The sequence below is a fragment of the Vicia villosa genome, linkage group LG4 (genome assembly GCF_029867415.1).
Source record: "Vicia villosa cultivar HV-30 ecotype Madison, WI linkage group LG4, Vvil1.0, whole genome shotgun sequence".
Lineage (NCBI taxonomy): Eukaryota > Viridiplantae > Streptophyta > Magnoliopsida > Fabales > Fabaceae > Vicia > Vicia villosa.
This window is the reverse complement of record NC_081183.1, coordinates 182195748-182211616: the sequence shown is the minus strand read 5'-3', so window position 1 is coordinate 182211616 and position 15869 is coordinate 182195748. Positions and strand designations below refer to the sequence as shown.

Here is a 15869-nt window from a genome sequence, read left to right as displayed (position 1 = left end):
GAGGGGGAAGTTTTTCAATAACCTCGATTTTTGCCGGATCAACCTCAAGCCCCTTTGAAGAAACCTTGTGGCCAAGAACAATCCCATCCGTCACCATGAAAGTGCATTTCTCCCAGTTGAGAACCAAATTTGTTTCAATGCATCTCTCCATTACCACATCAAGGTTCTTTAAGCACAAGTCGAATGACGACCCGTACACAGAAAAATCATCCATGAACACCTCAATGCTTTTCTCGATCAAATCAGAGAAGATAGCTTGCACGCACCTTTGAAATGTTGCAGGAGCATTACATAGTCCAAATGGCATTCTTCGGTATGCGAAAACGCCAAAAGGACATGTAAAAGCAGTTTTCTCGTGGTCCGCCGGATTCACTGATATTTGATTGTATCCCGAATAACCATCCAAGAAACAATAGAAATTTCTTCCGGCTAACCTCTCTAACATTTGATCCATAAAAGGTAATGGAAAGTGATCTTTTCTTGTTGCTTGGTTCAACCTCCTATAATCAATACACATTCGCCACCCGGTCACCGATCTCGAAGGAATCAACTCGTTCTTCTCATTTCTCACAACCGTCAATCCACCCTTCTTAGGAACCACATGCACCGGGCTCACCCATTCGCTATCGGAGATGGGATAAATCATCCCCGCCTCTAATAACTTCACAACCTCTTTTCTAACAACTTCTTTCATGGTTGGATTCAATCGCCTTTGAGGTTGTGCTACGGGCCGAAAATCATCTTCTAACATAATCTTATGCATACAATAGGCTGGACTAATACCCTTCAAGTCGGATAAAACCCATCCTATTGCTTCTTGATTCTTTATCAACACTTCCTTCAATCGATGCTCTTCCTTGCTAGACAAACCATTATTAATGATAACCGGCTTAGTAGAATTGTCACCGAGAAACACGTATTTCAAGTGAGATGGTAACACATTCAACTCCACCTTTTGCTCTTCAACTTTAGGTTCATCCTTCAACTCTTCAATTTGAGTTTCAAATGGATTCATCTCATCACAAGCCTCTAAATTTCTCAAGCAATCTTCAATTTCTTTCTCTTGATCTGTGGTGAGAACTTCAAGAGCTTCCATTAAAGTCTTCTCAAGAGGATTCGACAAGTGCATTTGATTCTCCACTTTCATAATAGCCCTTTCGGTAGCATCGATTCTAAAACAATCATCATCATCACTCGGATGCTTGATGGCTTCAAAGAGATCAAGACATAATTCTTCATCTTGGTACCTTAATTTCATTAAGCCATCATCAATATCTATCATCATTCGGGCCGTCTTCATAAAAGGCCTTCCTAAGATCAATGGAATCTCAGGATCTTCTTCCATGTCTATGACGATAAAATCAACAGGATACCAAAATTTGTCAACCTTGACAAGCAAGTCTTCCGCAACTCCATGAGGATGAGCTGTGGATTTATCTGCTAATGATAACGTCATTCTTGTCGGTTTCAAATCATTGATTCCTAATCTTCTCACCATTGACAGAGGGATTAAATTAATGCTAGAACCGGTATCCACCAAACCTTTGCCTATGTGGACATTTCCAATAGACACCGGTAAGGTTACCCGCCCAGGATCATTTGATTTTATCGGAGTAGTGCGTTGAATTAACGCATTACAACAGGAGCTCACCGTTACTACCTCCGGATCCAAGAATCTTCTCTTCTTAGTGATGATGTCTTTGATGAATTTTGCATACATCGGCATTTGCTCTAATGCTTCGGAAAAAGGAACATTAATTTGCAACTTGCTAAAAATATCCAAGAACCGAGCATAGTGCTTTGCATCTTCTTTCTTTGACGGACCTGGAGGGTAAGGTAATTTCTTCACTAGGATAGAATCATCCACCTTCTTCTTTCCCTTTTCACTCACACTCAATTTTTTTCTCTCTTTTTCTACAACTTTCTCAAGAGTTTCTTTTTCCACTAATTCTTTCTCTTTCTCATTTTCAACTAAATCACCCTCAACATTTTTTTCTACTTCAATCACCCTATCTTTTTCACTCTCAACAATTTCCTCCTCAACTATTTCTCCTACACCCATATCAATATTTCTACCACTACGAGTTAGAATTGACTTACAATGCTCACGAGGATTTTCTTGTGTAGTAGCCGGAAAAGGACCTTTGTTTTGATCGGCAAGTTGCTTTGACAATTGCCCGACTTGAGTTTCAAGGTTCTTTATTGCGGCATCCGTACTCTTTTGGCTTGCAATTTGCAATTGCATGAATTGGCTAAGAGTGTCCTCGATTGAAAGCTTTGTTTGTTGAGGTTGTTGATTGTAACCGCCTTGATAAGGATTTTGACGATTCGATGGGCCCGCTTCCGGCCTCCATCCTTGTTGATAACCTTGATTACCTCTTTGTTGGTAACCTTGGTTATTGTTGTAAGGTTGTTGTTGTTGTCTCCCACCATATCCTTGATTAGGATTAGACACATAATTCACCTCTTCACCCGGTGGAGGACAAAAACCTATTTGATGGTCACCCCTACACAATTCACAACACATCACATGTTGATTTTTAGAAGGGCTCCCATTTATCTCTTTGATTTGTTGAGGGAGTTTTGACATTTGTTGAGTGAGCAATTCTACTTGTTGTGTCAATAACTTGTTTTGAGCAAGTATTGCATCACTAGTATTCAATTCAAGAACTCCCGGTTTTCTTTGCAATGCACTACGGTTGTGTTGCCCTTGATGATCATTCAAAGCCATTCTATCAATGATAGCAATCGCTTCTGCAGCAGTTTTTGACATCAACGAACCACCCGCGGTAGCATCTAAAAGAGTTTTTGGTTGAGGTTGGAGTCCATTTCTAAAGATATGGATTTGAGACAAGTCATCAAACCCATGACCTTTGCATTTTCTAACCATGGACTTGAACCTCTCCCATGCTTCATTGAGAGATTCATTCGAACCTTGAGAGAACACCGCAATAGAAGTTTTCGCTTCCATGAACCTATTGTGAGGAAAGAACCGATCCAAGAACTTCTCTTCTAACTCGTTCCAATTTGTCATGACATTATTTGGTTGATCAAGGTACCATTCCTTAGCTTTTCCAATTAAGGAATGAGGAAAAAGTCTCCTGAACACCTGTTCTTCTTGGTCTTCCGGAGCACCAATTGTTCCGGCGATCTCGTAGAACTTTGTTAGATGAGTAAATGGATCCTCGTGATCTGCCCCTGTGAACGGATTTTGGTATAATAATTGAAGTAACCCCGTCTTCATCTCGGAGTTTCTTCCATTGGCCTGATCACGAGCAAATTGTGCATTGAGTCGAGGGCTATTAACACAAGGCCCTCGAACTGGAACATTAGGGATCTCTCCTGCCATTTCTCCCTCAACTAAGTTTTCAACCGGAGTTGAAGAAGAAGATGCCTCTTGTTGTTGTCTTCTTTCCCTAGCTAGTTGTCTCCTCCTACGAGTTTTGCTATTCTCTCTACGAGCAGTCCTCTCAATCTCAGGATCAAAAAGGAGTTGATCTGCAGGTACACGTCCTCGCATAAACTGTTATCTGAAAAACTAACCAAGCAAATTAACAAACACAAGGAAAATAAATTTAGAAACAAGATATTAATTATAAGACTCAATTCAAAACAAACTATTGCAATGCTTGCAATATCTAAACAACAATCCCCGGCAACGGCGCCATTTTGTTGAAAGAGTATTGTGGTGTACTTTTCGTTATTATCGTATCCACAGGGATTATTGCGATATCACCGCCGTTCTATAGCCTATTTTGTCTTGAGTTAATGTTACTTTAAATTTGGGTTTGCAAAAGATCATTCAACACTTTTAGTAGCAAAGAGTAAAGTAATGAAAGTTCTAAGTTAAAGAAAATGTATCAAGATTTGATTTTATCGACCTAAATTTGTATGTCTACTTATAAATATACGTATATGAACATGGTAACGATCAACATAATTACGTATCGACGCCTATATCATCCGTGTCCGCAATGATATAGTTAGATTTACCGTATTGTTTAACCGACGATTTCTCCATCCTTTAAACAATACAAATAACGTTTTAAAACCGATACTAAGTAAACATCAAACGCTAAATCCATGTCTGCAATTTATAGTTTCATGGATGATAAAGTTAGATCTAGATACAAATATTGATGTCTCAAACACTTATACCAAAGAAAAAGCTTTAATAAACAAACTAAACCATCTATATTGATCATCACTTGTTCATACACATATATTCACAAGAAAAACCTACAAAAGGCTAGGAAGATTACATCTTATCTTGATACAAAAGAGATTTAGCTATCCATGAGAATGGTAGCTTGCTCAAGAAGTAAAGGATGAAGATCAACAAGCATCAAAGGCGATTAATCGACGATCAAAGCTTCCAATCTTCAATTCTTAGTTTGCTACAGTGATTAGGGTTTATGAGCTCTTAAGGAAAATTATGATCCCTCCAAAAATCAGAATTACTCTTTATATAGTAAAACCATTTTCTGCCCAGGGCGCGTCGCGCCCTCCAGCGCGCTTCGCGCCATTAAACTTAAGAAAGTTAAACCGCCCATGCGCGTGACGCGCGCAACTCTCTGCTTTGAAGCTCCAAAATATCTTGCCAAGGGCGCGACGCGCCCACATCTCCGCGCGACGCGCGCTTACTTCTGCCAGGCACTCTCTTGCAAAGCTCAAAACAAGCTCCAAACTTCCCCAAAATTGGCTAAAACCTACAAAATCATAACTAAAACACATATTAACATAAAAGGAAAGCTTAATATTATAAACTATAAATAATTATCTAAAACTTCAGGGAATTGTACGAATATCCGATAAAAACGGTCGAAAGGTGCCATTAATTAAACTAAATATAAACACAATTTGGCACCTAACAGAGTCAAAGCTTATAGGCTATGGTGCCTAGATCCAGGTCACAAGAGAAGTATCACCAGTCGAGATATAGTTTTCAATGAAGCTGAAATGGCTTTTAAGAAAACTAATGATGTTGATCTAAGTGCAGAAAAATCTCACGAAGAGATGGAATAGGTAGAGATTCCTGTTGAGGTGGAGCGTGTTGATGCTGAATTGCATAGTCCAGAAGTCGAAGAAGAAGCAGAAGATGCTAAGGAAGTTGGGGAAACTATCGATGACTACCTTTTGGCAAGAGATAGGTCGAGAAGAGTTATCAAGCAACCTCAGAGACTTGGGTATGCAGATCTTATAGCTTATGCCTTAATCTCTGAAAGTGAGGTTCTAAACGAAGAACCTAGAGACTATAAGGAATTTATGAGGAGTCGAAATAAGACTGAATGGCAGAAGGCCGTGACTGATGAGATGAAATCTCTTCATGATAATCACACATGTGAACTGATCAAAAAAAGTGTTGGAGCAAGGTTAGTCAGCTGTAAATGGATTTTCAAAGTTAAGGAAGGAATCAAAGGAGTGGCGTCGAAAAGATACAAGGTAAGGTTGGTCGCAAGGGGTTTCACTCAAAAAAAAGGTGTCGACTTTAATGATGTGTTTTCTCCTGTTGTGAAGCATAGGTCCATTTGAATGTTGCTTGCCATGGTGGCACAGTTCGATCTTGAACTGGAACAAATGGATGTGAAGACTGCGTTCTTGTATGGTGATCTAGATGAAACGATCCTGATGAGGAAACCTGAAGGGTACGTCGAAAAGGGGGAGGAATATTATGTGTGCAAGCTAAAGAGATATTTATATGGACTGAAACAATCTCCTCGACAGTGGAATAGGAGATTCGACAAGTTCATGGCATGCATAAGTTTCATTAGAAGTCAGTTCGACCACTGTGTTTACTTTCGATTTTGATCCGATAATTCATTTATTATTTTGTTGCTTTATGTGGATGATATTCTCATAGCAAGCAACAATGTCGAAGATGTAATGAGGGTGAAGGATGGACTCAATAAGGAGTTCGATATGAAGGATCTAGGAGATGCTTCAAGGATTCTTGGGATTGGCATTCGAAGAGATAGAAAGAAGTTGAAATTATGCTTATCTCAGCAGGCATACCTACGGAAGATTCTCGAAAAGTTTGGTATGTCGAATTCAAATCCTGTTGTGACTCTAACAAACCCTCAATTCAAGCTATGTATTGATCAGTTTCCCAGTACTGATGTCGAAAGAGCATATATGAATAGCATCCCATATGCTAATATAGTTGGTTCTTTGATGTGTGTTATGGTCTGTACTAGACCCGACATAGCATATGTAGTAAGTCTTGTAAGCAGGTACATGGAGAATCCTAGAAAGGCTCACTGGCAAGCATTGAAGTGGATTCTAAGGTACATAAGTGGATCTCTGAACAGGGTCTTAATTTATGGTCTAGCATTGGGTGAAGATAGTAAAGTAGTAATTGAAGGATATGTCGACTCTGATTATGCAAGTTGTATGGATTTTAGAAAGTCTATTTCTGAATATGTTTTCACTATGTTTGGCATAACAATTAGTTGGAAAGCAACACTTCAGAAGGTTGTTTCTCTATCAACCACTGAAGCAGAGTATATTGCCCTGACTGAAGCTGTGAAAGAAGCACTGTGGCTTGAAGGTTTTGCGAAGGAGCTGAAACTTCAAGGTCGAAGTATCACTACTAAATGTGATAGTCAAAGTGCATTACACCTATCGAAGAACTCAACATATCATGAGCGAACTAAACACATTGATGTGAGGTTGCATTTCGTCTGAGGAGTAATTGTGCGTGGATAAGTCCAAGTGCTGAAGGTTTCGATAGATCACAATGCTGCTGATATGGTCACCAAGACATTGCCGAGTTGCAAGTTTCTTTCCTATATGCAGTTGATAAAGCTGCATGAAGAAAGCTAGTTTGTTCTTTGATGTTATAAAATTTGTTCCAAGGTGGAGATTTGAGAGAATTGGATCGAACTCTAGTGTGTCGAAGGGTAGCTTCTGCAAATCCTAATTTAGGGTGAGAGAGTTATTTATTATTCTTGTAACTTGTAATCTTGTTTTAAAAGAGAAAGAAAAGAATAGCAGTTGTAACCAATCATTGTTGTTCTTCGTGTTTATCATCTTTTATACCCTTGTGTGTTTCTTGATCACAAAGAAACAGTTTATCCTTTGTTCATCAAGACATCCTTTTCACAACAAAAATGAAAAAACCAACCAACTACTTATTTGATCTATAAAAATTCTACAAACAAACACAGTAGACTTCCGAAGAGAACAAGTTGGATGAAGGAACATACAAATGCCAGTCAAAATAAAATGAGGGAAGTTGGCAACCCAACACAACCCTAAATACCCGACCAAATGGGCAGGTCTTGCTACCTGTCTAATAGAGAAATGTTAAAATCTTAAGCATGAACATGAACTCACTTCCATGCCAGACTGATAATCGATGACATCTAGTGATTAACGCAGGCGATCCTTTCTAAAAAAAATACTTTATTATGCAATTTCAAAACATTCCAGACTAATGAATTCTAGATTGAGACTATACCTAAAGACACAACTATCCCCTTTATTAGAACCCAAAACAAACATCCCTATAATTGACTACGACAAAGGCCAAGGCCACCCCAACCATCTAAACACCTTATACCAGATAGTAGAAACAACCTCGCACGAGACAAATAGGTGATCAACCGACTCAACCTTCCTAACACACACAACTCACCCCACGACACTTCTACTCAACACAAATCGACATCTCAAGATATTTTTCCGTGTCAGAAGCCTATTCTAAATCAATTTTCAAGAGAACACAATATCTTTATAAAGGGATCAACTCTTACAAAACCTAGCAAGTCCACTAAGCACAGACTCAGACCTATTCCTCGACAACCCGATAAGGGAAACAACACTATCACAACCAACGCTCACCGAGAAGCCACCTTTTTGGTATGGTTTCAAATCTAAACATCCTACTAACAAAACCTCACTACCCCGAAGATAATATATACCAAGTAAAGACTCTAGAAGCTCCTACTCCCAAACCAGGAGAGGTCGCATCCACCTAAAACTCCACACTCATATGTCCCCCTCTAAGCACCCATAAATCCCACCACTTGAGTTTTCTGCTCTAAAACATGAAATAACCGCTTAAAAGAGACACATCGAGCGGATGATCCAACCCAGACATCATGCCAAAGCATGGTCTTCTAACCATCCCCAATCCTTTTGAAACAAGAGGCAAAGAAATTGGACTCGAGAACAGGGATAGACCCAAAAAGCCATACCTTTCTCCACCATTGAGAATCCACTTAAGGTTCCCTACCCTATCCCAAGTAAGGAGCAAAATCCTTTGGAATTGTACCTTGCTACACAAATATCTATCCACAATGAAGGCACAATCAAAAGAATCCTCCATCTCAACTTAGAAATCAAATTTTGAGTTCCTTTTTTTTCCAAGAAACTTTTATAACGTTTTAAACATGTTTGCAAAATAATCATTCAACAATGCATATTGATTTAACAACATGGACTAAAACTACGTGCATAATAATTTTATAAAGACCAAAATATGTCACTTTTTTATAGGGACCAAAAACAAAATTTGGTAATTTATAGGGACCAAAAATATATTTAACCCTTCTTTTTATTTTAGTTTTTACTTAATTATAAAATCATCTATGTTTAAAATATAGTTCTTTGTTTGATTATTGCAACACACAAAGAAATTGGTGAATGGTAAAAAATCAAAAAAGGAAACAATACATGTTATTTTCAATTTTTTTTCAATTCATCATTTTTTTGCAATAGAATTAATCTATTAACTTGGTGGATTTAAAAATCGAGGGAAAATCCATATTTTATTTTAGTTTTTATATTAAAAAGACAAAACCTTTTACCTCCGTTTTTTTGTCACATCCGAAAGGTAAAATAAGCGAGTATATTGAGTTTCTTTTCTATGCTTAAACAAATTTTTGTCGTCTATTTATTGATTATCTTTGCTCAAGACACCGTTGACATATTAATCCACAAGAAATATTAGTGATCCCCATGAAACCGTCATGACAACATTCAGAACTCTAACGTCAAACTATATATATGAATTACAAATATTCTGAATAAAACATTGATAATGAAAACATTAGGATTGAAAAGGTAAAACTTAAAGGAAAATGGAATCAATCCTTGTTATGGATTGCATGATCACAAAAAGTATTTGTTGAAGGTTTGTGTTCTTTGCATAATCTCTTGTCTTTATACATGATAAATTATTTTCTTTATCTAACTTTTGTTAACTTTATATATTAGAATCATTTGAATGAGAAGTTATTAAGTATACTACAATATACAAATATGCAATAAATTCTAACATTTGATCTTCACCAAGATTCACAAGGATGATGATAAAGATGTTTTTGTACCTGTAGGTTTAAACAAAAATAATGTAAAATTATAAAAATTTGTATTTCAATAAAAATTCAATATATATTTACTAAAGCAAAAGGAAATTGCATCCTCAAAGATCTAACTTTTATGTCATATTTAGATAAACAATTTATTTGCAGTTTATACATAAATATTTACTAAAATAAACACTTATGAATATATTTACATAACTTCTTTTTTATAACAAATGTCAAAATAAATTTAAATTGTTTTTATATTAACTATAATTTGTTTTCATTTTACGGATAATTTTTAGAAACAAATCTTATAAAAAAATTTAAAAAATATCAAATTGTTTCAGTAATGTCTCTAATTCATCCTCCCCAATAATAGAAATAAAGACAAACATTTCCATTTTTTCTATTTAAGCATAATTGGCTTGGATCTACTTGCAAATCATCCCAATCACAACGTCAGTCAATTATATACTAAAAAACACGTCTATCACATATGTATTTTTGTCAAATAAATCAACTTGTCAGTATCTATGTATGTATGCAATCCCTTATTGAATATTCTAACGATGCCATTATTTTCTTCCAGACTTTAGGAAAGTTTAACTTTTATAACAATTAGTTAGGCAGTATTTGAAATTGATTTCGTCTCTTATAAATTAAACAAGTTTCTCATGAAAATATACAAAAAAAATTATTTTCAATTAAATTTTAAAAATTAGACGTTATAAAAATTAACTTATGTATATTGAATGAAAATGCCACAAAATAAGGATTGAGGTATTTTTCATTTTCTGTTCTCTCTATTTCTTTTATTATTATAGTTTAAAAAATAAAGATTCATTTTAATTCCTTACAAAAATTACATATCTCAATTTAATTCCAGAAAAAAAAATCTATTTAATCTCGTATAAAATTTAGTAATAGGGTATGATTAGTGTCTTTATTCATATTTTTTTCAAATCGATTTTTTTTTCTATTTTTAAATTGTGACTAGATTGATATGTGTATTATTTATACCAATTATGTTTTTAAATGGATTTTATTTTTTTATTTTTTAAATATTAAATTAATTTTTATTTTATTTTTAAAAAATTGAAAATTGAGAAAATAAAAAAAAGTCAATCCTATGTTTTTAGAACTATGTCGTATATTGGTAGTTAATTCCCATGATTTATAATAATATTAAACAACTTGAAATTTAAAAAAGTTAAAAGATAGTCATTTTACAACTATATCAATCAAGTTTTGTTGTTCATATTTATGATTAATACTTAACTTAATAATTCATAATAAACGTTTACTTATATTAATTAGATCCTAAACTTTGTACTTCAACGCTCTACAATTTTCAATTGAGTGGTCTGAGACCTCTGAATGAAATTCACAACGAGCATTAACATTTTATCTTTTAGGAAGAGGATCTGGAGGAGGGCCAATTAAGTTCCTAAAGCTGGACCAATTGACTAGCAAACAACTGAGGAAGGAGTTGAGCATAAGGCATAGGAACATGAGTTAGTTGTCTTTCAGGGTATCTCTGTCTTTGTTAACCTCTCTGACCTTGAGGTCTCTGATTTTGTTAATGATTCTAAGGAGGAGTAGCCTGTTGTTGTGGTACGAAAGGCTGTTATTAAGCCACCCAGGGTTGAGGAAGTGCAACAGCGTATGCTTGAGGAGCATATTGTCTAGGAACAACAAAAATCATTCGGTAATATGAAGGCTGAGAATAGGCAGAAGCTTTTCCCTTATCAAAAGAAACATTACTGGTCTCACCATCTTTCTTCTTAACAAAGCCTGAGTACAGTTTCTTGCCATTGCCACTGCTTTCGTTAGCACTAGGAGAACCTTGGACTGTACCAGCCTTAATACAAGTTTCAACACGTTTCCCAATAATAACCATATCATAATAACCATATCAGAGAAGGAAGTAAAGGTACTACAAAGCATAATGCTTGGTCGTCATTGGTTATCAGTGTATGTCAGTGCATATTCCTTTTTTCCATAGACTAATTTCAATATAACACACAAATAAATATTTACTTATTTCAAATTAATTCAAATGAATAAATAATAAATTAATTTAATAGTAATTCAATTAAGTATTCAAATATTTATTGAATTCAAATTAAATAATCAACTAATTTTTACAATTATTTAATTAATTCAAATTAAGTAATAATCAATTAATTCCATATTAACTAATTTATTTCTATTTGATTAACTATATATAGGATTTAAATTCTATTTTATTTTTTAAAATTTGTATATTATTTAAAATAAATAAATATTTATTTATTTATTATTTGAAATAAATAAATAAATAAATATTTATTCTAAGTTATTAAGTCGAGTATTCATCATTAAAAATATTAGCAACAAAATTGATTGATGTAGTTGTAAAGTGACTTCTAATTAAACTAAAAAGATGCCTTAGTGATAAAGTCATAGCATGTGACTTAAAGATTCTCGAGTTTGATCATTTTTAGGAACAAATTTGGGCTTTTTCGTTTTAATTTTTCAAATCTAAATTGTTTAAAAATAAATTGAAATTAAAAATAAAAATCAATTTATTATTTAAAAATGAAAGTTAAAAAATAAAATTCAATTGATCGTCCATATAATTATTAAAAAAATGAATGTGGCATAAATAATATACATAGCAATCCAATTACAATTTAAAATCAATATCACAAACTATCCTATTACAATGCTTGTTGAATAAAGTGTTTTAGTAAAGAGTTATTCTAGATATCTAGTGAAAAATCTAATATATTATTAACACCAGTATCACAAAAAAAGGGTAACTGAAAAATATCTAAGTTATTAGTTACTACTAACTATAGATAGTAGGTCTTTACTAAGATATCAAACCATTATTTCTTTTCCTATAAATACAGTCCAACTCTCCCCTTTCATTCTCATCCATAGTTCAACATCTAAACACACAAAACATTAGTGTTTATATCTTAACAATGGCTTCCAACAAGGTTAATGCACTCATTATATTGCTTTCTCTTCTTTCTTATTCCACATTTTCACATGCTTGTGAATCATGCTATCCAAAACCAAAACATAGTCCTCCACCACCTTCCAAAAATCCTACGCCTTGTCCTCCACCTCCTTCAACAACACCTAAGGCGAGTCCTCCTCCTACTCCATCAACACCTAAGGCAAGCCCTCCTCCAACTCCATCAACAACACCTAAGGCTAGTCCACCTCCCACTCCATCAACACCTAAGGCCAGTCCTCCTCCTACTCCATCAGCAACACCTAAGGCTAGTCCTCCACCTACAGCTAGTGCTCCTACTCCTTCATCATCACAAAAATGTCCAAGTGACACTTTAAAGCTAGGTGTTTGTACTGATCTTCTTGGACTTGTTAATGTTGTTGTTGGAAGTCAAGCTTCAAGCAAGTGTTGTACATTGATTCAAGGTTTGGCTGATTTGGATGCAGCAGTATGCCTTTGTACTGCTATTAAGGCTAATGTTCTTGGTATCAACTTGAATGTTCCTGTCACACTCAGTCTTCTACTCAGTGCTTGCCAAAAATCTGTTCCATCTGGTTTCCAATGCTCATAGAGTTTCACCTTATAAGTCCAAGCCAAACAAATACTTATGCTACTTCTATTTCACTGTTTTTTTTAATTATAGTTTAAGTTAATAATTGGAACCACAATGAGTTTAACAAAATCACGGTAACATCGTGATTATGCTAAATTATCATCAATCCAAATGTACTTTGAGTTATTTCAATAATGGAGTAAGCATGTTTGCTTTATTTACCAACTTTGTTCTATTTAATTTTAATATATTTGGGGGAATTTTTATTAATTTATGCATTGATTGGATTTTATTAATTTTTTAACGTGTTTATTGGATTTGTTAAACTGAATGGTATCATGTTAAAAAAAAAAAAGAAGAAGAAGCGTTATATGAATATGTTAAACTTTATTTGAACTAAACATTCATGCAGATGGTATAATGCTTCGGTTCATCAAAATTGCAGTCACGCCATCTTATCTTTTAATTTTCAAAGAATGGTTATAGTATTTCAACTTAATAAATCCAACATATCTAAAACATAAATTCAACGTTGATATTAAAAATATAATTAAGCGTGGTTTTTTTAATTGGTTGAAAAAACGAGAATGCAACTATTTAGAGAAAGGTGAATATACCTCCAAAATAAAATTGACTAATTGAAAATTAATTTTGATAAATTTATCAGAATTTAAAAATAAAAATTAGTTTGTGTGGCAAAAAAAATATGCGTGTCTAAAATGATTATGCTTATCAAAATGTGTATACATAACACCTTAATCAGTATACAACATGCTAACGAGGAATTTAAAATTTAAATTAAATTGAAAATCGATAGATATAAATTAAAACATATTAATATTTTAGAGAATAGTTAATAATGACGGAGTGTAGTTTGTAGGATTGAAGAAATTTCTGTAAAAAAAAGTGAGTTTGAGAGGATTACTATCCTCATTTTCGATTAGGATTTCAAGAGTAACTTTTTAATTGTCTAATAGAATAACGCTTAAATAATTAAACGGCAGAGAGGGCATACACCTCTCATTGAACTTAACTTAATGGTCCAACTAATCACAGTCCAGTTAGTCACAAAACCCCAGTCAAATAATTCATTTATAATTAGTGTTTTACAATTAATTATAATATAATTTATTAATAATTAATTGTGTCAATTCACATTCGATTAATAGAATAATTAATCTAACAATCATCCACTTGGATGATAATAATTAATTATTAAAAATAGGGTTAAATATGTATGTGGTACTTCTAAATATCTCAAAATTTGTTTTTAGTCTCTCTAAATATTTCCTTAAAGAATGGTCCTCCTAAAATTTCCCATCCACACTTTTGGTCCTTAATACTAAAACCATTGCTAAAACTATCACTAATTCATTCGCTAAGTAATAAACCGTCGCTAAAACCAATGTTAATTATGTTGCTAAGTTGTAAAAACCATCGCTAAGTTGCAGGAGGGACAAAAAATGTGAATGAAAATTTTTAGAAGGACCATTTTTTGAGGGAAATATTTTGAGATACTAAAAATAATTACATATATCATACCTATTAAAAATTAATTACATTTAATCATAAACACTTTTATAACGCATTATCATCCTGGATAAGAGTATTCATATTATACTTGTAATTTTGTATTTATGACCTCAGGAGTGTGAATGGTGAAGATATAATAACACAATATTATTGCATGCTAAAAAATTATTGTATCTTTTCAAAATCTATCGAAACATCAAATTATGATACTTCCTAAGATTAAGAGAATAATATATAACTCAGTATAACTAAATAATACTTTTTAAAATTATTGTATATTTTAAAGTCTTCTTAGAATATGTCATACTTATAGTGTGTACACTACTACAATAAACACATTTAACTTCGGAAGCGAAAAACATTTAACATCGACTACATAAGCATGGTAACGAAGGTGTCATGAAAAGCGGCCACTTTACCCCCCGATATTTAAAACACAGAGGGTTAAAGTTATCTGCATATGGGTTCGAACCCTAACATCTGCACTTTTGTTATTTTCAAAACTAGCGCATCAATTAAACCGAGAGAGTAAGATAATTTTTTTTTAAACACGTTAAATTCCTTACACAGAATACTAATAAATTAATTTGTTTACAAACTAGATTGTTTACCCAGACTATTACATTGTTTACACATAATAAAATTAAAGTTAAAAAGTGATTATTTTTCTATTTTTAAAAATAAATTTTATAAAAAAGTTTATTAAAATATTACAAGTTCTTTTATATTCGTATTTTTAAAATTGGGAGACTAATTTTGATATTCTATAACATAAATATTTATTATTGAAATTTAAAATATAATAAAATCGTAATTTCTTTAAAAAGTTTTATTTCAAAAATAATTTTTTTAAATAGCTTTAAAATTAAATAACTGTTTAAAATTTTAATATAAAAAATATCTAAAATAATATTTTAGAAATAACTATTCAAACCAATTTTCATTTAAAACAATAATAAAAAAATTCTTTGTAAATTATTTTTCACAAAATTATATTACAATGTAAATATCATTTTTAAAATTATATTACACTATAAAAATTTATTTCAAAACAAAATCTCATTTTAATAATTCGTTTAACAATGCAGATAGGACACTCGTTAACATTATTCTAGTTTATATTATTCGTGACATTTATTCAAGCTTAATTGCGGCTGATTCTGTTTAATAATCAAAGCATATTTACATTGACTCTTAGATCATTCAACTGATTCTGGCAGACTTTGCCATATAGCCACTAAAATTTTAAGCTTGCCGACTCAAAAATTGTACAGATGTGTGCTTGTGCATTTGTAACTCACAAAATTTCCTAATTTGACTTCAATTATTCATCTTAACAACCTTGTAATGGGAATGAAACAAGACAAACACTATACCCAGTTTACATTTCTTAATTTGAACGTAGCTGGAAACTACATGCAAAATATCCCAATTACACTGTCTGTCAAATATATGCACCAAAAAA

General features: G+C 33.1%; 1 protein-coding gene across 1 annotated transcript; it reads left to right on the top strand.

Moving 5' to 3' along the window:
- Window positions 1-12245: 12245 nt before the first annotated feature.
- LOC131600475 (lipid transfer protein EARLI 1-like) lies at window positions 12246-13122 on the top strand. The gene has a single exon (XM_058872634.1). It carries the CDS (start codon window positions 12284-12286, stop codon window positions 12887-12889), a length of 606 nt encoding a protein of 201 aa, XP_058728617.1. The 5' UTR covers window positions 12246-12283; the 3' UTR covers window positions 12890-13122.
- The last annotated feature ends 2747 nt before the right edge of the window (window positions 13123-15869 follow it).